The sequence below is a fragment of the Dama dama genome, chromosome 22 (assembly GCF_033118175.1).
Source record: "Dama dama isolate Ldn47 chromosome 22, ASM3311817v1, whole genome shotgun sequence".
Taxonomy (NCBI): Eukaryota; Metazoa; Chordata; class Mammalia; order Artiodactyla; family Cervidae; genus Dama; species Dama dama.
The window spans coordinates 51,374,895-51,399,141 of record NC_083702.1 but is presented as its reverse complement, the minus strand read 5'-3'; the positions used below and the strand labels follow the sequence as shown (position 1 = coordinate 51,399,141).

The 24,247-nt window shown below is 42.1% G+C and overlaps 2 protein-coding genes across 2 annotated transcripts in view; one reads left to right on the top strand and one right to left on the bottom strand.

Moving 5' to 3' along the window:
• LOC133043986 (putative tetratricopeptide repeat protein 41) overlaps positions 1–3,670 on the bottom strand; it is an 82,628-nt gene extending 78,958 nt beyond the window's left edge. The window contains exon 1 of the mRNA XM_061125499.1: positions 3,224–3,670. The gene's annotated coding sequence lies outside the window, so the exon portion shown is untranslated. The remainder of the gene's footprint in view (positions 1–3,223) is intronic.
• Positions 3,671–4,319: 649 nt separating this feature from the next.
• Positions 4,320–23,206, top strand: HSP90B1 (heat shock protein 90 beta family member 1). The gene is made up of 18 exons (XM_061125482.1): positions 4,320–4,485; positions 5,480–5,582; positions 6,257–6,398; positions 7,180–7,296; positions 8,334–8,665; positions 13,723–13,834; positions 14,061–14,180; positions 15,538–15,654; positions 17,363–17,500; positions 17,588–17,665; positions 17,805–17,870; positions 18,176–18,445; positions 18,712–18,957; positions 19,457–19,593; positions 21,357–21,435; positions 21,529–21,684; positions 21,956–22,078; positions 22,901–23,206. Exons 1-18 carry the CDS (start codon positions 4,437–4,439, stop codon positions 22,928–22,930), a joined length of 2,415 nt encoding a protein of 804 aa, XP_060981465.1. The 5' UTR covers positions 4,320–4,436; the 3' UTR covers positions 22,931–23,206.
• Positions 23,207–24,247: the final 1,041 nt, after the last annotated feature.

Here is a 24,247-nt window from a genome sequence, read left to right as displayed (position 1 = left end):
ATAAAACAAACCATCATTTCTCCTCTAAACTGAAACATCTCTTTTATCATGTATTAAGTTGAAACAATCTATCTCTGGATTCTCTCTTCACCTACATTCTTCTGTTTGTCTATTCAAACATGTAGTAGATACTGTATCATCCTTTTTTATTGTGCAGCATCTGAATCCCCTTCCTATTTGGGGGGAAATCCCCACTTCTGGCTCTTGCTCCCCCCCACCCCCCTTTCATGAGCCCATTACTCACCGAAGAAGCTGAAGATGCCAGCTAGAATCTTTCTCAGCTTCTCTTGCAGCTAGGGTATGGTAACAGCCAGCTTCTAACATGGCCCCAGTGATTTCTGACTCCTGGTATTCACTTCTTCATGTAATCACCTCTCTTACTAAGTAGAGTTAATTGAAATGACGGTGTGCGATTTCTGAGGTTGGTTATGAGTTATCACAGCTCCTGCCTTGTTTCTGATGTGGATCACTCAGTCTGGGGAAAGCCAGCTACCATACTGTGAGCTCACTCAAGTAGCCCAAGGGAGAGGTCCAAGTGGTGAGGAACTGACAACTCTGGTAAATACCCACGTGAGTGAGTCATCACAGAGCAGGTTCTCCAGCCCCAGCCAAGCCTTTGATGTCAGCAGCAGATGTTGACATCCTGACTGCAGCTTCATGAGAGACTCAGAATCAGGACTACCAAGCTAAGCACTCCTACATTCCCCACTATAGATACTGTGCAAGATAGTACATGCTTATTTCTTTAACCTACAGTTTTGGGGTAATTTGCTACACAGCAATAATACCCTATAGGGTATGGCACCAGACTCAACTTCTCCATTCGTTTTATATTCTTCAATAAGATTTTACAGTTTTCTTCATGTTGGAGCTAATGTCTTTCAAGTTTATTCCTAAGTATTTTATGGTTTTGGTCTCTAATATGAATGAAGGTGTTAGAATTTCCATTTCTGTGTTTTCTGCAAGATTAGGGTAAGTCTATTGATGCTTATATATTTGTTATAGTCAATGATTTTTTCCCCCCTCGCTAGAGCCTATTGAATTTTCGGATAAGCAATCATTTCACCAGTGAGAAGGAATTTTAAAGTGAAAGACCACAACTGTTCTAAAATTAATGTTGACTGCGGTGCTCCTCTGTCCATGGGATTCTCCAGGCAAGAATACTGGAGTGGGCTGCCATCCCGACCCAGGAATTGAACCCAGATCTCTCGCATTGCAGGCAGATGTTTTACCGACTGAACTATGCAGGAAGCCCCACTTCATTTTTTTGTCTCAGACACTTTTACACAGTGTGGGACAATACTGACAACTGGGGGATCTCTGTCTGGTTCCTGCTTCCTACTGAAATGGGTTTTAGTGTTCTTTGTTTTGGGTTTTTTGTTGTTGTTCTTTAAATTAATAGTTGCTATTACGGTTTTTTGGATTCAGGTATAATTTACATATGACAAAATTCACTCTTTTCAAAGTTTACAGTTTGATGAGTTCCAATCACCACAAAAATCAAGATCAAGAGCATTTTCATCACCACACCTCAAAATTCCCTCACATTCTTTTGCATTCTATCTTTGCTTCAGTTTAAATAAGACGCATGCACTGATGATGTTAATATTTCTTCCAGTTCTGCAGAGACCATATCTATATTGCTTTCCCTTATACTGCCAGCACTTTGCATAATCCTAGGCACATACCAGGTTTCCAACACTGCTGAATTAATAAATGAAAGTGTGAACCAAAAAATGAACCAAGAAATTCACCCTGGAGCTCAGCTCCACACGTCAGTGCTCTCAGATGCCAACTGCTATCCTGTCGTCATCTCCCCAGTCTGCATTCTCCCTGACTCAGCACTAGATGACCCCTGTCAACCAGGTGAGCCATCCATTGTTCCTAATGACACCCCTGTGTGTGTCTGGTTTTTCTCTCCCAAGCTCCACCGCAAAGGAAGGTGCTATCTAGTGGAGTTAACTGTGCTCAAAGAAAAGCTTAACAACAGTAACAATAACCAAAACAACAATGGCAGCCTTTCCAGCAGTCTTCCTGGACACTGTCAAAAGGGAACAACTAAACTTAGGAAGGGAAGGACCCAGATCCAAAGGTCATGAGCTTGATAAGAATCTGAAGTGTAAGTTCTGGAGAAGTTAGGCCAAGATAGGACCTGAGGATCAATCATGGGTCAAGTGGCAGAAGAGGTGGAGACCACAGGGGAGAAACAGAGAGGCTGGAAACAGGGTAAGCTGCCCGTCCCTTGGACAGGGTGCACAGCCATGAATCACGTCTTAAAGGGATAGAGTTGAGCCTGACAACAACCAACCATCTTTCTCCGCCAGTCTGTCTTGTGTTCTGCTGTCTTGCGCAGTCATCGTTTGCAGAACCGTGTGCCACAAGCAATGCATCTATTTTGGAGGGCCCATCTCACTCTCAGTTTCCTCCAGGTGCAGCACAAGTGACCCGCCACTGACCAGTTAAGATGGAGTTTGCAAAATTTCAGAACTGGTTGCTTACTTGTTCAGAACTAGAGAAATGTTATGAAATGCAGAAAAGTCAAGGCACTCATCTTTTTCTAAAAACAAAAAATAAACGAGTTGAAACTCACAAAAACGCAAATATTGAGATTTCTGAATGTAATTCCTACCCTAGTATACCCTTAAAAAAAAAAAAAAACAGACGCAAGCACAGAAGCATGACCAAAGCTTTGTAAGCTAAACTTTTCTTACTAACAACAAAGACAGGTAATTTAGGCAGATGTAAATGAAGCACCACCACAATGGGTAAGTGCTGACCACAGATTTAAGACCGGCAAACCTAAATAGGGGAAGTTATAAATAAATACGATAGCCTGTCATTGAAAACGTGCCTTCAGGAATTCGGATGATTACCTGGAAACAAATTTGAAGTTCAGTTACCCTGTAGGAAGCAGTAAGGAAGGCAGTGTTGTCAGAAACTGGGGTGCGAGTCAGGGTGGGGGTTATGTACAGACTAGGTTAAAGAGACAGAGAAAATATTTTCCAGGGCGCAAGCTTAGGGTGAGGGACTTCCCTCACACGAAAGACACCTGGTCTTTCTGTACTTCTACGAAGTGACAAAGCTGTACTCCCTCTCCCATCTGCAGCCCCACAGGTTTTGCTTTCAAAGATCTGCAGGTGTATCCTCCTGCACGTAAAACTGAAAGCGTTTCTTCCTTTTGTGCTAGACTGGACTTTACTACCATGCTCTCCACCTGACTTACAGCAGGGACTCTGGGACCACCGGGTCACCGCCTTTGAACTTCATGAGGGAGTCGGGGCTTCAAAGTTGCTCGCCATTTCCCGCAAGGGAAGGTGGAGGGAGCCCCGCTACTCTCTTCTGGACATCGAATCTGGAGGCCTGGGATTCCGGCCGTGAAAGAAGCGGACGCAACAGGGATTCCGGCTGCCCAAGTGACGCACGGGAAGGCAGATTCGGAAAAGGCTAGCGCACGAGGCCAGGCTGGGGCCAGACTCAGAGAGGCCGCCCCCCAGAACACAGGGGTCTCGGCCAAGGCCTTGGGGGCTTTCTAGGCCCGCTTCTAAAGGATGTACACTGGAGAGTCTGGAATACGTACAGACCTCTACGGCAATGGGAACGAGGGGTAAATCCAAAACACGCAGCGGAGAGCTCCCGCAAAGACACGCTGGGAAGACACGCAAAAGGAAGAGCCAAACTACGCAGCTGATCAAAGACTACGATTCCCAGCATGCGCTACGGAGTTTCCTCTTTAGTACGTTGCATGCTGGGAACTGTAGTTCAACATCACTCGCAGCGAAAAGGGCTTCGGGGGATTTTCCACCTCTCACGTGTGTCTCTTTACCGAGAAGCACTGCCAAATAGAAAGGTGACTGCGAAAAGTCCCTCTGGAATCATTCCCAACGTGACCCCCACGCGTGGGCACGGAAAAGGTGGAGAACTCGTTGCCATGGCTACCGCTTCCCCTTGTCACGGAATAAACGCTCTCTAGGATCCGGAAGTGGTTCCGCGCGACCTCTCCACAAGTGGGGATGAGTTCTGTGCTGACGTTCATTGGATGGTTTCCCTTAGAGGCCAGAACAACCCAAGCAAAGGGGCGGTCCCAAGTGAGAGGGGCCCGCGGAACCATTTGATTGGAGAAAGGGGGCCAGGACTGACCAATCGGGAGGAGCCACGCTTCGGGCATCGGGCACCGCACCTGGACAGCTCCGATTGGTGAACTGTGGTCCCCCCCACGAGCCCCCATTGGGTACAGCGGGTGCGTGGTGCGGCACGATTGGTGGGTTCGTGTTTCCCGTCCCCCGCCCGCGAGAAGTGGGGGTGAAAAGCGGCCGGACCCGCTTGGGGGGTAGTGGGCGGATCGCGCGGCTTGAGGTGTGAGCCTCGGAACTCCGGCGTAGGGGGGCGGAGGCGGCTCCTGAGATCAAAGGGGACTTGAGACTCACCGGCCGTGTGCCATGAGGGCCTTGTGGGTGCTGGGCATCTGTTGCGTCCTGCTGACCTTCGGTGAGTGATCCTGGAGGAGCGGGCACCCCGGGACGCCCCCCCCTCCTCAAGCGCGGCCTCTTCTCGAAGGTTCTGGGGGCGTTGAGCCTGGGAGGGGGGGATAAGTGGGTAGGGTTTGGGCCGATGGGGTGTCCATCGCTCTTCCTAGAAAGAGGTTCGGGGGGCTTTCCTTTACTGTCAGCTTCTGGAAGCATAAAAGGGGACCGGAGTCGTTTAAATCCCTTAAGATCTGGTATCCGCTCCTAGCAGCCTCAGCCTCCTCGGGGTGGAGCCTCCCTCGGGCTCGCGCCCCCCAAGAGCATCGCTTATGCCTTTTCCGGAGGACTTTTGTAAGACACCGCAACCTTTGATCATCAGAGTTTGAGGGCACCCCCACCCCGCCCCTAGTCTCCTCGCCAACGCGAGTTTCCTTTCTTAGCTGCTGGGCTGTGGAGCGTGGGGCCCTGGGGCAGCAGACCGGCAGTGTCAGCGGTTTGATTCACTTTTACTCTAGCTCCTTAAGGTCCCTAAAATGTCTTATCATTTCTTCCCTTTCTCAGGCCCCTGGGGCCAATTTCAGTTCTCCTCGCTAGAGGTTTCACAAATCCTTTTTGCCTTCTGACCTATGATATTGAAGGCCTAAGTTTTGGCATGGTCAGTTTGTAGGCCTTGCTAGGCCTGCGCGCAACACGTGTGAATGCAGAAAGGACCTGGTATCAAGTCGGCTAAACAGTGTTTATAAAGGATGCCCGGGCTACCCTTTTAGATGTGATGGACGCCTCCGTATTTAAAAATCTCCTGGGGGACCTCAGTGTCTGAACTGAAATAAGAAATGTGTCGACTTGGGTTTACATCGGTTATTTAAACCAGTGGATCCATTCTTCCATCGTCCGCTCCAATATTTACCAAGTGAATTTTGCAACCCCTACCCTGGCCCTGTTCCATCTTGCTACTTCATGAGAAGTACATGAAACAACGATGTGTGAGAGTTTTCTGATGTTAAATCTTCCTTCAGGGTCAGCGCGGGCTGACGATGAAGTGGATGTGGACGGGACAGTGGAAGAAGATCTGGGTAAAAGTAGAGAAGGCTCAAGGACAGATGATGAAGTAGTACAGAGGTTTGTGTTCTTCTGAACCTATACATATAACCCCTTGGGAACCTGGAAGGCAATAGCTTCTTTGTATGTATCTCTTCTCTGAAGGCCCAGAAGTACTCTGAATTTAAATAGGTGAAAAATAAAGGGGTAGCAACTGTGTGCGTACATAGTATCTCCTGACTTTGCCCCTAAGAATGACTGGTCAGAATAAGATGAATTCCCTTGAAAACTATTTTGATAACTATTTCAGAATACTAGCACGATAGACTTACTAAGATCTTAGAAAAGACTTTGGTTTTTATACTCAGTGTGTACACTTTGTAATTAAAAAGATTTATGTCTGTTGAGCAGTGTTTTCATTCAGCCTTTTAGGACTTAAAACTTTGTAGACCCTTAGAAGCCAGTTTCCCTGGCATGTGTCCCATGTGAGGGAAGAGAAATGTGTGTGACTTTGCTTTATAGTAGAGGAAAGTTGGGATTACTTTTCTGACAATTTTAAGCATAGAGTATTTCCAGCTTGGTATTAAAAGTAACTTATCACTGTGAAAAAATAATAGTGAGATGATAGATTGGTAATATAAAGGTTTCCTTTTTACCCTTTCAACCCTTAAGACCATTGGGCTTTCATCGCAGATGCTTTTTTTTTGGAGGGAACTAAGTAATGCAGTATTAGTTGATCAAATTTTTTTCCTCAGAGAGGAAGAAGCTATTCAGTTGGATGGATTAAATGCATCCCAAATAAGAGAACTTAGAGAGAAATCAGAAAAGTTTGCCTTCCAAGCCGAAGTTAACAGAATGATGAAACTCATCATCAATTCATTGTATAAAAATAAAGAGGTAAGCAGCCCGTGGTTATGATAATGTTATTTTGTTTCTGTATGGTAGCTAACTTGATGACTTTCACAGTTAATGTGCTTTGTTGCCGTTTAGTTGTGTAGTCCCTAAGCCATGTCTGACTCTTTGTGACCCCATGGACTGTAGCCTACCAGGCTCTTCTGTCCATGGGATTTTCCAGGCAAAACTACTGGAGTGGGTTGCCATTTCCTTCTCCAGGGAATCTTCCTGACCCAGGCAGGAATCAAACCTGTAACTCCTGCCTTGGAGGCAGATTTCTTTACCACTGAACCACCAGGGAAGCCTGGTGCTTACATAATAGTAATTCAAAGTAAATAGTTGTCAAAGTTTAAAGACCCAGCATGTGCATGAATGGCTATTAGATACCTATTTGTATTTGTGGGAAGGGGGAGAGACATTTTCCCTTCTTTCTCCCTTTCCCCTCCAGTTGTGTTCGTGGCCTCCTGAATAGTTGTGAGTCTTAAGTACATTCGTACAAACTGAGCCTCAAGTATTGAATACATTAAGGTCACTAAGAAGGGAAATAGAGTAGTAACTACTCTGACCAGTTCAAGTGTTCCATTTAGTTGTTCCAGTCATTTGTGTAAAGAACTGTACCTCCTTTTACCAAGAGAGTAAAGCCACTCTTGTACCATAATAAGTCTAGTCCTTAAAGAGAGTTTTTTCAGAGTACAGAGGAGAAATAAAATGAATTTGACGTTGAGTTTGATGTCGTGTATTTTGAAGCTAATCGAAGTGTGTATTAAATCTGGCTTCCATTTAGATTTTCCTGCGAGAACTGATTTCAAATGCTTCTGATGCTTTAGATAAGATAAGACTAATATCACTGACTGATGAAAATGCTCTTGCTGGAAATGAGGAGTTGACGGTTAAAATTAAGGTAAGCTTAGAACAATTTTAAAGTAGAAAGAACTCTTAGAGATGGGGAATCCATTGTCAGTCAAGGTAGACTAGGTTAGGGGCAGTAACAGTTAACTACCAAGTGTCAGGGACTTAAATCAGGGGTCAGTCAAATATGGCCCCTGGGCCAAATCTGACCTGCTGCCTGTTTTTATAGATAAAGTTGTACTGGAACATAGCCATGCCCATTTGTGAATTATCTGTGACTGCTTTTGACAGAGACCGTATGGCCTACAAAGCCTAAAATACTCTAGTCCTTTTCCAGAAAAAGTTTGCCAACCCCTGGCTTAAGTCATTAATCACAGGCTGCCTTGGGGCCTCTGCTTTGCATCATCCTCACTCTAGGACCCAGGCTGATGGAGCTCCTACCATCTGGAGTGTAGCTGGTTGCCATGGTGCAAAGAAAGCTTGGAGGGTCTCACACCAGTTAAATGCTCCAGCCTGAAAGCCATGCTTCTGACTCCCACTTGCAACTCATTAGCCAGAACTTGTCACATGGCCTTAACCAACTATCAGTGAGGGAAATATATTCCTGTAATATTTCTGGAAAGCAGAGAGCTGGGAATATTTAGTGAAGAACATTGATCCCCACAGATTACAAAGACAGAAGTTATCTAAGTTTCAGATCCTTTTATCTTCTATCAACGAAATAGAAAAAACATAAAATTTTATTTTTCTTGATTTTTTTTTTTCCCCTTAAAATAACTTGTTCTGTTTAGGTCTGTCTCTGCCCGTTGACATTTAGACTGGTCCTTGCCCTCTTACATTGATCGATACTTTATCAAATACGCTGAACTTAAAATTCTTCTCTGTAAAGAAAGATGTTTGTACTTACGATGTGTGCTTTTTGAAAAGACCATAAAATACTATCTGAGGAGGGAAGGAGTTCAGCTTTCCTTCTGTATTGGAATTGATGTGCTGCAAAGCTGATAGCTTGTCTGTGTACAGCTGGGTATTCCCTTTCCATATCATGAGTATTAAGCGAGTATAATTGTCTTGTTGTTGTCTTGGCTTTAGTGTGACAAGGAGAAGAACCTGCTCCATGTCACAGACACTGGTGTCGGAATGACCCGGGAGGAGTTGGTGAAAAACCTTGGCACCATAGCCAAGTCCGGGACAAGCGAGTTTTTGAACAAAATGACTGAGGCACAAGAAGATGGCCAGTCAACATCGGAACTGATCGGTCAGTTTGGTGTTGGTTTCTATTCTGCCTTCCTTGTGGCAGATAAAGTTATTGTCACGTCGAAACACAACAACGATACCCAACACATCTGGGAGTCCGACTCCAATGAATTTTCTGTAATCGCTGACCCCAGAGGAAACACTCTCGGACGGGGAACAACCATTACGTGAGTATTACTCACTTCTAATGAGAATTAATAGCCATAGCCAGGCTCTTGACTCTCCAATTTTGGCTCTCTGAGCCAGTGGCCTATTCTGGGCCTTAATTTCTTTGCCTGTAAAAATGAGGGATGTGAAACCAGTTCTCATCACGTTAAGTATTTTGAGACCTTGCTAAGGACCGGACCCAGAGTCATGGTGGCTGCTGTCAGTGGAGGGCATCAGGTAGGAAGGGTTAGCTCTTCCGACTGAAGGCGCGTCAGAGGCCTCACAGACAGGTGGCTTGTCCAGGGTTTCCAGGGAAGCAGGACTCAGAAAAGTGATGGCAGTCTGTGAAGCATTGTGGATAAGGGCATGGCGGTACAGTGTGTTCACAAAATTCAAGGAATGCATTTCAGGCGATGGCAGTTACTCATTGAAATTGTGATGAAGTTTTTTAAAGTTTTCTGAAGGTGGTGTGGAGGATGGCCGGGCCGGTTGAGAAGAGACTCTCAGTAACCTGGGTAACCGTTGAAAATATTCAAGATTGTACTAGGGTTGGGGCCGGGCCGGAGAGAAGAGGTACAGAAAAAGGTCTTAAAAGAGAGTTATGAAAGTTCTTTGGAAGAAAATGTCTCACTGGAGGACAGTTAGATCTTGCCTGGGGACTCAGATGGTAAAGAATCTGCCTGCAATGCCGAGACCTTTGTTCCGTCTCTGGGTTGGGAAGATCCCCTGGAGAGGGAATGGTTACCCACTTCAGTATTCTTGCCTGGAGAATCCCATGGACCAAGGAGCCAGGCAGGCTACAGTCCATGGGGTTGCAAAGGGTCAGACATGACTGAGGATAGTTACAAGTCATCGAATTTGAAGTGGAATTTCAGTCGCCACCTTTGTGTGGGGGCTGCGTTGAGTTGCAAGGGCTTCTCATTGTGGCGCGCAGGCTCCCAGCACAGGGGCTCAGTGGAGGCCATGCCTGGGCTTCTCTTGTTGCAGTGCATGGGCTCTCTAGTTACTGGTCACCCCAAGGCATGTGGGATCTGATCTGAGCTCCCAGCCAGGGTTCAGTCCCGCATTCCCTGCAGTAGAAGCTTGGAGTCTTAATCACTGGACCTCCAGGGAAATCCCAAGCCAGTAACTATTGTTGGTGTAACCAAGACAGATCTTAGGCCCAGTATCTCCCGGTGCTTACAGCACTGTGAAGTGTGAAGCAGACAGGAGACAGGACAGCTTTCTTGCTTTTGTTTTTCACCCCCAGCATAGAGATAAAGAAATTCCAATCTAGAAGTCAGTTGACTTACCCAGTTCTGCCAAGTGAAAATGTGCCCACAGCCCTGCTTTTTCCTTTTTTTTCCTTAATTCAGTTTAAAATTTTCTCAATATTACTGATTTTTAAATATGCAAGTATGAAACAAACATACATCTTATCATTTCAACAGATTTTTTTCATCCCAGAAAACATTTTTTGCCTTCACTGTCACAAATTTTCCTTTAATAAAAACTAGACAACTGCATTTTAGTATTTTTACTAATTTTTCATTCTAAACTTACCTTTCCCTACCTCTGTTATTAACATTCACATATCCTGATCTCTTTAGGAGGCATCACTGATAGTTATACCCAAGTGTCCTCTCTGTTAGGTGGTAGGAGAATACAGGTAAATCACTTCTCTTAACTAGAAAGACAGAAAATGATGTCCCAAGAGGTGTTCGTGTGTCGTGTTGCTAAGAAACAGGTGAGCTGTCTAGATAGAAGTTCCATGCGAGCAAACATTTTGTTGAGACTCCGTTCCCAGTGCCTAATGTGTGACTGGCAGATATTTGTATGAATGGATAAGGGTCATCAGGACAGTTTTCATGAAGTGGTATGGATGGTTGGTCAGTAAATGAAACTTTACAACAGGTTCTCCTTTCCTTCGGCCTTCCCCACCAGTATCACAGTGGATACTCGTTTGAATGTCTGTTAACTGCTAGAGTTGAGGGCTACAGTGGGGAATAAGACAGTGGCTGTCCCTCCTTTCACATGGCTCATTCAACTAAGAAAGAACATGAAATAATTTCAGAATGGCAAATGGCCAGAAAAGAAGCTAAGGGACAACCCCCTTATCAGAAGGTCTTTCTGAAATGGTTTTGAGTTAGGTTCAGACGTTCTAGGCAGCAAGCACTGCATGTTGGACAGTTTCAGAGGCACATTTGAAGAACTGAAAGTCGAGAATGGCCAAAGGGAAAAGAGCAAAGGCAAGGAAGTGGCAAGGTCTTGCCCTACCTACATAGGGCACTACTTCATCTTAATAGGCAGTTACTTAATAGGGCAGTTACTTCATCTTAATATTGGGCCAGTAAAGTAGAGGCTGTCAGACAATTGTTTCCTCCCTACTCCTGTTCTTACCCCTAATGAGCCACCACTTAGGAGAGATTTAGTGAAGAATAAATGAGATCATGAAATCAGCATCTTGTAAATGCTAACATAAAATGGCTTCTGCCCCTCCTCCTATCATGAAGGGAGTATTCTACATTTCTCCCTAAAGCTAGTCACTGCTTCTCATCTGTTGTCTCACGCCATCTCCTCAGAGATGAGAGAGTTAATTACTATTGCATCTTTTAAAGTCAGTCTTTCCTGAACACCTTCCTCTTTGCCATCAAAGAGTAAACCTGTTGAAGTCTCTCTGGGAGAAAGGGGGGCAAGGCAGGTGATGCACCTTCCGCTGTCAGGCACGCACTCTCTCTTTTTCTTTCCCGTCTACTGTTGGGCCTTTCAAAAAAGCATACTTGGCTTAGCTGCTACTTCACCTTTTGTTCCCCCATCAGCCCACGGTATTTTGACTTTATCCACCACTTTTCCATTGAGATAAATTATCAGTATTCCTTGTTGCTAAATCCAGTGGATTCAGGCTTATTTTAGTTGCTGTGATCCCCAGCAATAGCGTCTCTCTTTTTTTTTTTGGAGTTTTTCTTTTGTGTTTTCTACAGAATTTGCATTTTACTGCTTAAAACAATCCTTAAAACAATCCACTCAGTACCTAGCATCATTTTTTAAAAATTTCCTTTGCCTGTTTCTTAATTGCTGATAGTCTCCTTTCTTCAGAAGTTCTGTTTCAGCCTCGGTGTCCTGGGTCCATCACGCAGTCTTAACCACTGCTGTTGATTCAGGCTCCAGCTCCTTCTTGGGGTTCTCTAATCTATATTCTTAGCCCAGATCAGGAGTCAGCAGACTTTTAATTAAAGGGTCAGCTAGTAAATATTTTAAGCTCTTGAACTATAGAATCTGTGACATGTCCGAACTCTCCTATCAATAGTTTGAAAGCAGCCATAGCCAGTATATGATGAGGTTGTGTCCTGATGAAATTTCTTGTGAGCGGCAACCAGAGTTTGCCAACCCCTGGTCTATATCTTGCTACTGGGTTCTAGGATTGTATGTCTAATTGCCTCTTGAATACCTGACTAAGATGTCTACTCATCAGCTTCAATTTGCATCCAAAACTGATGCAATTGGTACCAACCTGGGATCACTATTACGTATGCTCCAAGACGAGAGGTGTAGTCCCCTCCCTAGGCTGTGTCGTCATGTACTGTGTACTTGGTGGAAATTCCTCCTAAACTCTACACTTTTTGAGGCAAGGAGGGGACCATGGACACAACATTTTCCATTTTTATTGGGAGCACAAACATCAAGATACGGGCTCCCCACTGTGTCTGAGAGTATGATGTGGCTATTCTTTTTGGTGGCGGGAGGAGATGTTTGCAGAAAGGGTGGTAAGGAAGAAGAGAAAGCAGTGCTAGTTTTGGTACTGTAACGATCTCAGTCAGCACTGTTCCTGATGGAACTTTCTATGGTAGACATGGGCTTTCACTGCTCTGTCCAGTATGGCCGCTACCTGCTACATGTGACTGTTGACTTGGAATGTGGTGATATAACTAAAGAACTGACTTTAACTGTTATGACTATAACTATTTAAAACTGACTATAACTGACTTTTAACTATTAACAAAGAGTCACATGTAACAGGTGGGTGGCTCCTGTTTTGTCTAGTGCAAATAGAAACTAGTTCAGATGAATGTTTCAGCTATTATTTTAAAATAAATGTATTTATTTAGTTTTGACTGTGCTGGGTCTTTGTTGCTGTGCAGGCTTTTCTGTTTTGCGGAGAACAGGGGCTGCTCTCTAGTCATGGTGCGTGGGCAGGAGATGGGCTCCAGGCAGTGGGCGCAGTGGTTGTGGCGCCCGGGCTCTAGAGCACAGGGTCAATAGCAGTGATGCACAGGCTGAGTTGTTCCACAGCACGTGGGGTCTTCCTGGGTCAGGGATCAAAACCAGGACTCTTGCATTGGCAGGTGAATTCTTTACTGCTGAGCCGTCAGAGATGCCCACTAGCTTTTTCTTAAGGAACATGTTTTTATTAGGGGTTAACTGTCTACAGTGGGAGAAGGCAATGGCACCCCACTCCAGGACTCTTGCCTGGAAAATCCCATGGATGGAGGAGCCTGGTGGGCTGCAGTCCATGGGGTCGCTAAGAGTCGGACACAACTGAGTGACTTCACTTTCACTTTTTACTTCCATGCATTGGAGAAGGAAATGGCAACCCTCTCCAGTGTTCTTGCCTGGAGAATCCTAGGGACGCGGGAGCCTGGTGGGCTGCCGTCTATGGGGTCGCGCAGTCGAACACGACTGAAGCAACATAGCAGCAGCAGCAACTGTTTACAGTATGCAATCAGTTGATTTCTAGGGAAGCTAGCAGAGTGTGTATGATTCTACTTTTCTCCAGAATATTGCAGAGATTTCCCACCTTCAGCTAGCTTAAGATTTCTGTTCTTCAAATGAAAAAAATCCAGCACATTGAGGAGATTAGAAACCTTTTCATTTTTTGCTTATAATGAATGTTTTCCACTTGAGGGAGTGCAAGAAAGATTCTTTCTTTTACCATACCCATATTTGGTATATTTAACTCACAAACCTTTATTGGTGATAAGAGTTCTTAACGTGAATAATGGGGACTTCGTGGGTTATGCACAGTTGGCTATTATAGTCAAATGAATATTTACACAAATTTATAACACAATGACGTGTCTCTGTCTTATTTTCCTTGCAGCCTTGTTTTAAAAGAAGAAGCATCTGATTACCTTGAATTGGATACAATTAAAAACCTCGTGAAAAAATATTCACAGTTCATAAACTTTCCTATTTATGTATGGAGCAGCAAGGTAAATTTATATGAATAAAGTTTATATATGTATACTACCTTGGACATATTTAAATATTTAACACATAACGCATGAAGGTTAAATGTGGTTCTTCCAACGTAGGATACTCAGTATTTTCTTACTGAAGACTATTTTTTTGAGCTGTAATTTTGTTTCATATCTTACTGATAAAATCAAGAATTACAAAACATAAGCTTAAGCATCATTCTATTTTCTACATAAACAGACTGAAACGGTTGAGGAACCTGCCGAAGAAGAGGAAGCAGCAAAAGAAGATAAAGAGGAATCTGATGATGAAGCTGCAGTAGAAGAAGAAGAAGATGAAAAGAAACCAAAAACTAAAAAAGTAAGCCCTGTTCATCCTCCTACGTAAAGTATTGTTTAGCTTATAAGGTACCAGATTCCTAGAAAAAGGGGTAAGATTTCTTGTTGCAGGAGAGGGGATTGTTTTGGAGGAGGGTGGTCGAAAGATACAGACTTCCAGTTATAAATGAGCACTAGGGATGTAAGATACAGTGTGATGGAGCCAGCGCTGCTCTGTGATACATAGAAAAGCTGTTACAGAGTCTTAATTCCTGACAGTTCTCATTATAAGGAGATTTTTTCTTTTGGTCCATTTCTTAAAATTGTTTATTCTTTTATTCTCATCTATATAGATGATGGAGGTTAGCTTACTGTGGTCATCATTTTCACAATATGTGTAAACCTTTATGTTGTACACCTGCAACTCGTATAATAATGATCACAATTGTATCTCTATAAAACCAAGGTAGGGGAGGGGAGAGAACAAAGGTAGAAAATATTTTTTAGATTATGTTAGAAAAAACATAGAAACCCAGATATGCACAGACTGATTTAAGCTTCAGTTCTTCATAGTTTTGTCTTTTGAAGGAGTCCGCAGGCCCAGCTTTTAAAATCCAAGCTGTTTGTGTGTGTTTTCTCTCCCTAGAAAGTTTTAAGTAGCAAACACAGATAATTTTTATGAATAGTTCTCTGACTTCTATATATTTCCCAGGACTGGTGGCTTATGATAAGATTTGAATTTTAAAATCTTAAAATCTTTTTGCATCTTCTTTTGTCACATAGATATAAACTATTAAAATAATTTTCTGGTCTGCTCAGGTAGCTGAGTAGCTAGTAGTAATAGTGAATTTTGAGAAATATATAAGATGTTGGATTTCTGTAAGTCATGAAATAGAAATACATAATATGTATATCCTTCTAACCTCAAAACATATATTCAAGAAATAACATTTTAGCTAGTTAAAAATAATTGAAAAAAATCTTAATTGGATTGTTACCAATTATTACGATAACCATTTGCCTTTGTTGTATTAAATATCAGTCTTAAATATTTAGAGAGATACTTTAAAAAAAATTTTTTTTTTTAATTTTAAATATTTATTTGGCTGTTCCGGGTCTCAGTTGTGGAGCCCAGGCCTAGTTGCTTCATGGCATGTGGGATCTTCCCAGACCAGGGATCGAACCAGTGTCCCTTAAATTGCAAGGCAGATCCTTAACCACTGGACCATCAGAGAAGCCCTTTAAAAAATTTTTGATCCATTTGGCAGGAACCATATTACAATAGAGATACCCTATATTATAATATTTTGAAATGTTCTAAAGCTGTGGTTATTGTAGTGTAACTATTGATACCGTTGATGTAACTGTTAGCAGAAACTAATCAAATACTGTAACTTCAGGTTGAAAAAACTGTCTGGGATTGGGAACTGATGAATGATATCAAACCCATATGGCAGAGACCATCTAAAGAAGTAGAGGAGGATGAATACAAGGCTTTCTACAAATCATTTTCAAAGGTAAATGTTGTTTTAGAATAATGTGATAAGAAAACCTCACTATATCAAAAATAGGTTTAAAAATAGGTTTATAACTATTTCAGCACAACCAGTTTCCTTTTTAATTCTGTGTATTCTATATTATGCATTAAAAACTTTACTCTGAGACAGAATCTGTAGGCTTCACTAGATCACCAAGGGTCTATGCTACAAAAAAGATTAAGAATCGCCTATGTCAGTAGATGCTTGATTTTCACTACAGAAGCTGTAAGGCATAAAATCATGCTATTGAATGGCTTTTACCACCATCCTTTTTAAAGGCTTGTTTACAACGTCTTATTTTGAGGCCATGCCTAGAAATGACGACTAAATCTGTTGCCTTGCCTTTTTTTTTCTTTTACCGATCATTTTTTATAACTCTTAGAAAAACTAGCTTTGACTAAGATGGTTTCAAGCTAATGTTTTCTCAAATAGCATTTTGTACAATTAGAACAATTGAATGAACTGTGTCCATCATGCAGTCTTAACCACTGTTGTGGATTCAGGCTCCAGCTCCTTCTCTGGGTTCTCTAATCTATATTTTTAGCCTAGATCAGGAGTCAGCAGACCTTTAATTAAAGGGTCACCTAGTAAATATTTTAAGCTCATGAACTACAGGATCTGTGACATGTCAGAACTCTCTTATCAATAGTTTGAAAGCAGCCATAGACAGTACATGATGAGGTTGTGTCCTGATGAAATTTCTTGTGAGTGGCAACCAGAGTTTGCCAACCGCTGGTCTATATCTCGATACTTGACTCTGATTGTCTTTGTTCTTTATTCTTTATTCCATCTGCTGATTTGTTACTTAACCTTTGTTTCCCTTACGTTAACATCCAACTACCCTTTAAGCTTTACCTCTAAAAACTTTCCCTTGGTTCTGCCTCCTTTTTCATTCTTGTGTACCCTAAAATCCTAGGGTATATAGAGGTACTTTCATCTTAACAGGTATATTAGAAATATGTGAGCAATGTGTGATTTTAAGTCTTTTAGAGGCTACATTAAAAAAAAAATTGAAACAGGCCAAGTTAACTTTTAGTAGTATGTATCTTTTTAACCCAGTATATCCAATAGTATTTCAACAGGTAATTGATACAAAAAATTGGTCCTTTTTGGTTTTTTTGTTTGGGTTTTTTTGTGGGCTGTTGGTGCTACGTTATCAAAGTCTGGTGTATGTCTTACACTGATCAACACATCTCAGTGTGGACTAGCTACATTTCAGGTGCTCAGTATGGATAAAGCAGGAATTTTCTGTCCTTACATACCTCTTTGATGCACTGCTGCAGTCCAAGTTTCTTGGAAGAAATCTGTTGCTGAGTACTTTTTTAGTTGAACAGTACGTACACTCATGAAATTTCTTATGTCATTTTGTCATTTAGACAGGATGGTGGTTTTCCTGCCCTATCCTCTCACTTGTGTAGAACCTAGACTCAGCCATCCTTCCCAGGGGTAGGCAGTAGAGAAACGTTATTGACAGCCACATCAGAATAGCCGTGTCCAGCCAGTTAGAAGTGCAGTCTTAACTGTTTCTTTTTCCCTCTTTGCCTTCCTCCCCCCTTCACTCTTTTGGAAAGGGAACTTTTTTTGTTAGTTGACTGTTAAACTGCATGTGTACCACACCATATATTGCTTAGCCTTTGCACTGCCTTTTCCTTGTGCCTTTTGAATGACCAAGATACCAACTCTCTAGGAAAGCGATGACCCCATGGCATATATCCACTTCACTGCTGAAGGGGAAGTTACCTTCAAGTCAATTTTATTCGTACCCACATCTGCCCCACGTGGTCTGTTTGATGAATATGGATCCAAGAAGAGTGATTACATTAAGGTGAGTTTTAAATAGTATAAACTGAGTTTAAAATTTGGAAGTATGATTTCCAGAAAGTGACCTTTGTTTTTTTGGTTTCCACTTCAGCTGTATGTGCGCCGAGTATTCATCACAGACGACTTCCATGATATGATGCCCAAGTACCTGAATTTTGTCAAGGGTGTTGTAAGTATCTGGAAGTTATTGGGGGAAGAAGGGAGTAGAGTGGGGGTCTGAAAGTGGGGGTTTTTTTTTAGTTGGTTGGTTGGTTGGTTTTGTTTTTCTCTGATGTTTGTATTGCTCACTGAACTTTTGCTGTCTGCAGGTGGACTCGGATGATCTCCCCTTGAATGTTTCCCGTGAGACTCTTCAGCAACATAAACTGCTTAAGGTGAGTGCCTTAAAAATGTTCAAACATAGAAGTTGAAAGGGCCATCCAGTGAGCACCCTCATATATGTACTACCTGGTCTAAAGTTAGAATATAAACATGAAAGCAATCTTGTAACTGTTTCCAGTGACAACTTAAGTTTCCATTCAGTCTGACACAGGAATACTTGGCCATTCCCTGCCCCCCCCTTGATAAATACCAGTGTCTTTGTATCCTTTCCCACTACTCTCCTGCTACCTTACATAGTGTCAGTTCTCAAAAGTTTGTGATGAAGTTCTCTAATGAGTTACTCTGTCATTTTGTTTAGGTTATTAGAAAGAAGCTTGTCCGTAAAACTCTGGACATGATCAAGAAGATTGCTGATGAGAAATACAATGACACTTTTTGGAAAGAATTTGGTACCAACATCAAGCTTGGCGTGATAGAAGATCACTCAAATCGGACACGTCTTGCCAAACTTCTTAGATTCCAGTCTTCTCATCATCCAAGTGACATTACTAGTCTAGACCAGTATGTGGAAAGAATGAAGGAAAAGCAGGACAAAATCTACTTCATGGCTGGGGCCAGCAGGAAAGAGGTGAGAGAACTTCAACTGGTCTGCTGTATAGCTGGGGACTGATTTATAGCCAACTCTTGAGAGAGAAAAAAAGGAAAATTTGTAAACTGAAATAGTTCTGAGACCTGGTCAGTCACTGACGAGAAAAAGTCATTCGTATTCTCTGCACCTCTTAATTCCCCACCCATAAAACGGGATTGCTGGTACTCTAGAAACATACCTGCTTGGAGGAAGAAAAGATACTAAGGCTAAACTGGAAATTTGTGTTATTTCTCTCAATTTTGTAGGCCGAATCTTCCCCCTTTGTTGAGCGACTTCTGAAAAAGGGCTATGAAGTGATTTATCTCACAGAACCTGTGGACGAATACTGCATTCAGGCTCTTCCCGAGTTCGATGGGAAGAGGTTCCAGAATGTTGCCAAGGAAGGAGTGAAGTTTGATGAAAGTGAGAAAAGTAAGGAGAGTCGTGAAGCAGTTGAGAAAGAATTTGAGCCTCTGCTAAACTGGATGAAAGATAAAGCCCTCAAGGACAAGGTATTCTGGAAATTAGAAACACTGAAAATTTTAGCATCTGTGTTTTAAAAAATTGTTAGCAAATTAAACTTTGTAACTGCTTACTTTGTAGTCATTAAAAGTTACACAGAACACTTAATATTGTAGTTACATTATTGGCAGGACAAGCTTAAAACTGATGAAGAATTACAGGGATATGTGATTATTCTGTATGTAGGTACTTTTTTTTTCTTTGTAACTGGAAGTTTTTCATAATTTAATATTGTCTTTAGAATAGCTTAAAATTTTACAGGTTAAACTTAAGTTGTATATGTTTTTGGAAGTTGGTATTTAAGTATTTCTGATTAAGAAATTCAGTTATGAAATGACAGTTTTCCTAAGAATCTGAATGAGAGGTACTTTTCTGATCTGCCTGTTTGTGATCTTAAGTGATGAGTCCTTAAGGAGTTGAAATGCAATTACTTGATGACCTTAACTATTGATATTTAGAGATAACTAACTTTCACCTTCTCCTCCAAAGATCGAGAAGGCTGTGGTGTCTCAGCGCCTGACTGAGTCCCCGTGTGCTCTCGTAGCCAGCCAGTACGGGTGGTCTGGCAACATGGAGAGGATCATGAAAGCCCAGGCATACCAGACAGGCAAGGACATCTCAACCAAGTAAGCATCCTCAGGGAGGCCCTGCCGGGGTGTAAGCTCTCGCCCAGCCTCCTCCTAGAAGATGACACAGCTTCTACACAAAGAACTGATGGGTTTTAAGTGTCTACCGCTTTCCATTATAGAGAAGTTGACAAAATGATTAGATTACTAAAGAAAAGGTCTTGCACTTAGGAGTATTTTATATGCAGCTGGAAATTTTCTTAATCTGTTACACATAATGTGTTTCAGCATTCGATTTTCTGCTTGGCCTAGTATCTGGACTGCCTTTACATTTTCAGATAATAGTTAAAGATGAAGTTAATGACAGTTACATTTCTTGAAGAAGTGAAGTGAAGTCACTCAGTCATGTCTGATTCTTTGCAACCCCATGGAGGACCAGGCTCCTCGGTCCATGGGATTTTCCAAGCAAGAATACTGGAGTGGGTTGCCGTTTCCTTCTCCAGGGCGTCTTCCTGACCCAGGATTGAACCCGGGTCTCCCGCATTGTAGGCAGACGCTTTACCATCTGAGCTACCAGGGAAGCCCATTATATTTCTTAAATGAGTTAAATCCTTTTTAATTACCCCTTCTACCCCCAAGTGGTATTCTACACTAAATACAGGGTAGAGGATGCACAACCAGCAATTGAACTCAAGGACCAAGTACTGGAGGTACACTAGGTCTTTGGTACCCTTTATTTTCAAGAAATATGTATTTCAGGTTTATATTTGAATGTAACAACAATAGTTTTGAAAATGACTTCTTCCTTGCTTTTATGCTCTCTTCTACCTGGACTATCTTCTTACTAGCTACCTACTGTCACACTTTTTTCCCCCAAGCCTAGCTTAAGGATTCTTCTCCTAAGTATAGTTTCCATTGTCACAATCCCTAAACTCCATTTAAAATATACCTATATTTCATAATTAGCATGGCTCACCGGTGTATAATATTTATAAAATCAAATGCCAAAGTGCTGTTTTATTTGTCTTGTACCTTGACTAGATTGTAAATGTCGGTGGAAAATGGGTTTCTGCTTATGTTCCATTGCAACAGTACAGTAGCCATTTAAGTCCGTCTTTTCAGTCATTTATTAACAGGATGGTACCTTCTATCCAACGAACACTTTAGCACCTACTGTGTCTATATGCTGATGCTCTACAGTAGACATCACTGCTGTCTTGCAGTGTTCAGACTAGTCAGGATTGAGAAGTCAAGGCAGAATTCTGTAAGCCCTGTGTGTATGATAGGCATGCTAAGATGGAGGGAGAAGGGTTCCTTCCTGTCCTCAGCCTGCAACTGAAGGAAGGAGAGCAGTCATGGAGGACAGGTAGGACGCGAACAATGATGGAGGTGTACCCAGAATGCATTGCAGCCGAGCCTAGTGAAAAGACGCCATTTTTCTTAGAACCATATTGGTTGAGGCCTCATGGAGAAGGTGTTACTTGAGCAGCACTCAGAGCCTGTTCTGTTCCAGAACTTTGGGGAGACACAGCTGCAATTAGATAGTGAATACATTAAAAGGAGATGAACAGGACATTTAATCAGTTCATCCACTCAGCAAAGGCACTTTGGATTCATTAGTAAATAAAGTAGTTATTTACTGTACTATTTGATCTAACCATGCACATTGCCCTTTAAAAGGGAAAGCGTGATTTAACAATATATAAGCATGTCTTGATTTTTAAAAGGTTATCTGTAATTATGTAAGTTATACTAGAATATGGGAAATGTATGGACCTTCAAATTTGATATATTTGTTAACGTTCATTTTTACTCTGTAACAGTTATTATGCCAGCCAGAAGAAAACATTTGAAATTAACCCCAGACACCCACTGATCAGAGACATGCTTCGAAGAGTTAAGGTGAGCGATATCACGGCCTTACTCCTTTGTCTTTTAATTTGACTTCTTTGAACCCTTTAGTATTAATAAAGTGTGTGACTCCTTCCATTTCAGGAAGATGAAGATGACAAAACTGTTTCAGATCTTGCTGTGGTTTTGTTTGAAACAGCAACACTGCGGTCAGGATATCTTTTACCAGACACTAAAGCATATGGAGACAGAATAGAAAGAATGCTTCGCCTCAGCTTAAACATCGACCCTGATGCAAAGGTTTGATGTAACTTACTGAATGTTTGAGTCCCGGTATCAGGCACTGTGCTAAAAATGAATGAGAAATTTCCCCTTTCACATCCATTTTCTTTTCTTGCCTGTCTCCCTTTGTTAGCTTGACTGTTAACTCTAACTATAGGGTTTCCTCTATAGTTTCGTAGTTAACAGAATTAACCAAAGGGAATTAATGATCTTGCACATTTAAATGAGCAAAATGAACACAGGGCCAAGGTGTTTGATGCAAGAATGGGCTCATCAGTGTTGCCCTCAGGTTGAAGAGGAGCCCGAAGAAGAACCAGAAGAAACAACGGAGGACGCCGCAGAAGACACCGAGCAAGATGAAGAGGAGGAGATGGATGCAGGAGCGGATGAGGAAGAACCAGAAACAGCAGAGGTAGAGCAGTCCAGGGGGGACTTACATGTTTAGTTCCTGAAAGTCAGAACTATTGTCAACGTCAAGAAATACGCATCTAATGTCAAATTCAAAAGCTGGAACAAATCACTTTTTTATTTAAAGTGTGTATTTCGATCCTCCCCGTGGCCTTTACTTCCTTAGTTTAGCCATCCATCCTTTCTATTTTTAAACGGGGAAGGAGCCTAGGGAGGCAGGGGCTGGCAGCTGCAACTTTAACCTTCTTACTGGCTGTGCTGGGTTTTTGCTGCTGTGGACTTTCTCTAGCTGCGGGGAGCAGCACTTGCTCTGCTCATACGGCGGCGCCTCTCGTGGTGGGCCAGGGGCTTCAGTAGTTGCGGCACGTGGGCTCAGTCGCTGGGGCTTCCGGGCTCCGAAGCGCAGACTCAGCAGTTGTTGCTCAGCTGCTCTGTGGCAGGTGGGATGCTCCCAGCTCAGGAATCAAACCCGCGTCTCCTGCATTGGCCAATGGATTCTTTATCCCTGAGCCACCAGGGAAGCCCTCGCCATCCATCCTTGAGGTGCTTTTAAGCAGATTACTCCTTAGCCCGTGGTGCTTCTGTGTTCTTTGCCACTTGCTTCTGCCCTACAGTAACATTAACCTATTTTAAATTTTTGATTGTTCAGTGACTATTGATCTTATTGGCTTCTAGGTTATTTTGCAGATTAGCAAGCTGAGATTCTAGACTATAGATCAGATGATGGAAATAGGAAACATTTCCATTTTTTCCGTACATGAACTTTTGGTGAGCAAAGGTTTGTTGTGCTAGTTTTTAATGTATTCTAATTTTTCTGTTTTTACAGAAATCTACAGCTGAAAAAGATGAACTGTAAATTATACTCTCACCATTTGGATCCTGTGTGGAGAGGGAATGTGAAGTTTATTTCTTTTGGGAGAGACTTGTTTTGGATGTGTCCCCCACCCCCATGCCCCCAGCCCCCTTCTCCTCTGCACTGTAAAATGTTGGGATTGTGGGTCACAGGAAGAAGTGGGTTTTTTAGTTGAATTTTTTTTTAACATTCCTCATGAATGTAAATTTGTACTATTTAACTGACTATTCTTGGTGTAAAATCTTGTCATGTGTATAAAAATAAAAAAGATCCCAAATATCCAGTGTCTTGTCTTTTTTATAATTCATTGTATACAGCTCCCTGATACTTGATTTTTCTTCCAGTTTTTTGGTGATATACAGCATAATGTCTTGACTTACATACATTAGGAAATGATACAAGTAGTGAACATCCAGCATCTCATATAGATATAAAATACAGTATTTCTTAGATCCTGTGTCCTGGGTTTTCTTCTTATAAAAGTAATGCATACTTAAGAAAAGTGGCTTTTAAAATTATTCTTAAAAATCACTTATAGAAAGAAGGGACATACTCTTTACAGAATTCCAAATAGTACATGTAGATGCTCCCCCTTCCAGGAAGTGGAGCTTAATCCTCCTTTCCTTTTTGAACGTGGGCTGGATTTAATGACTATCTTCTAGAGTGTGGGAAGCAGGAAGCAGTAAGTTTAGAGCAGAGAACCTTGGCAGATGCTACCATAATAACCAAGTGATCAAGGTTCCTATCAGCCAGTGATGTCATGTACCCCCTGATGTGTGAAGGAGGGTACTTCACCCCTGGTATTCTTCAAAAACTCAACCTAACCTAGAATATGTGAACAGTACTCCAAATTTTTTAAGGTCAAAACCAAGGAAAGAAGCCTCACAGGAGGAGACTAAGGAGACATGGCAACTAAATGTCATAGTTGCCTGGATGGATGAAAGCTGGGGAAATACAGAATCAGACATAGTTCATTGGTTCCTCAGCTCTGGCATGTGTGATCTGTACCATGGTCATGTTACATGAGGACATTAACAGAAATGGAGAGGGATTTGGGAACTGGGCTGTCTTGGCAGTTTTCCTGTAAATCTAAACTTACTCCAAAAGAATCCAAACCCTAATCCTATTAATAGTACTTTTCAAATTTAGAGAAATACTAACCTCTCACTAAGCACACATGGTCAATGTCACTTTTATTATAGCTAGTTTATAATCCACTTTTGCCATTATAGTCAAGCTTATTCAGAGAAATAAGTCAAAATTATAAGGGAAAGAGACTGCAACTACACTCTGGGTATCTATCAAACTAGATTACAGAAG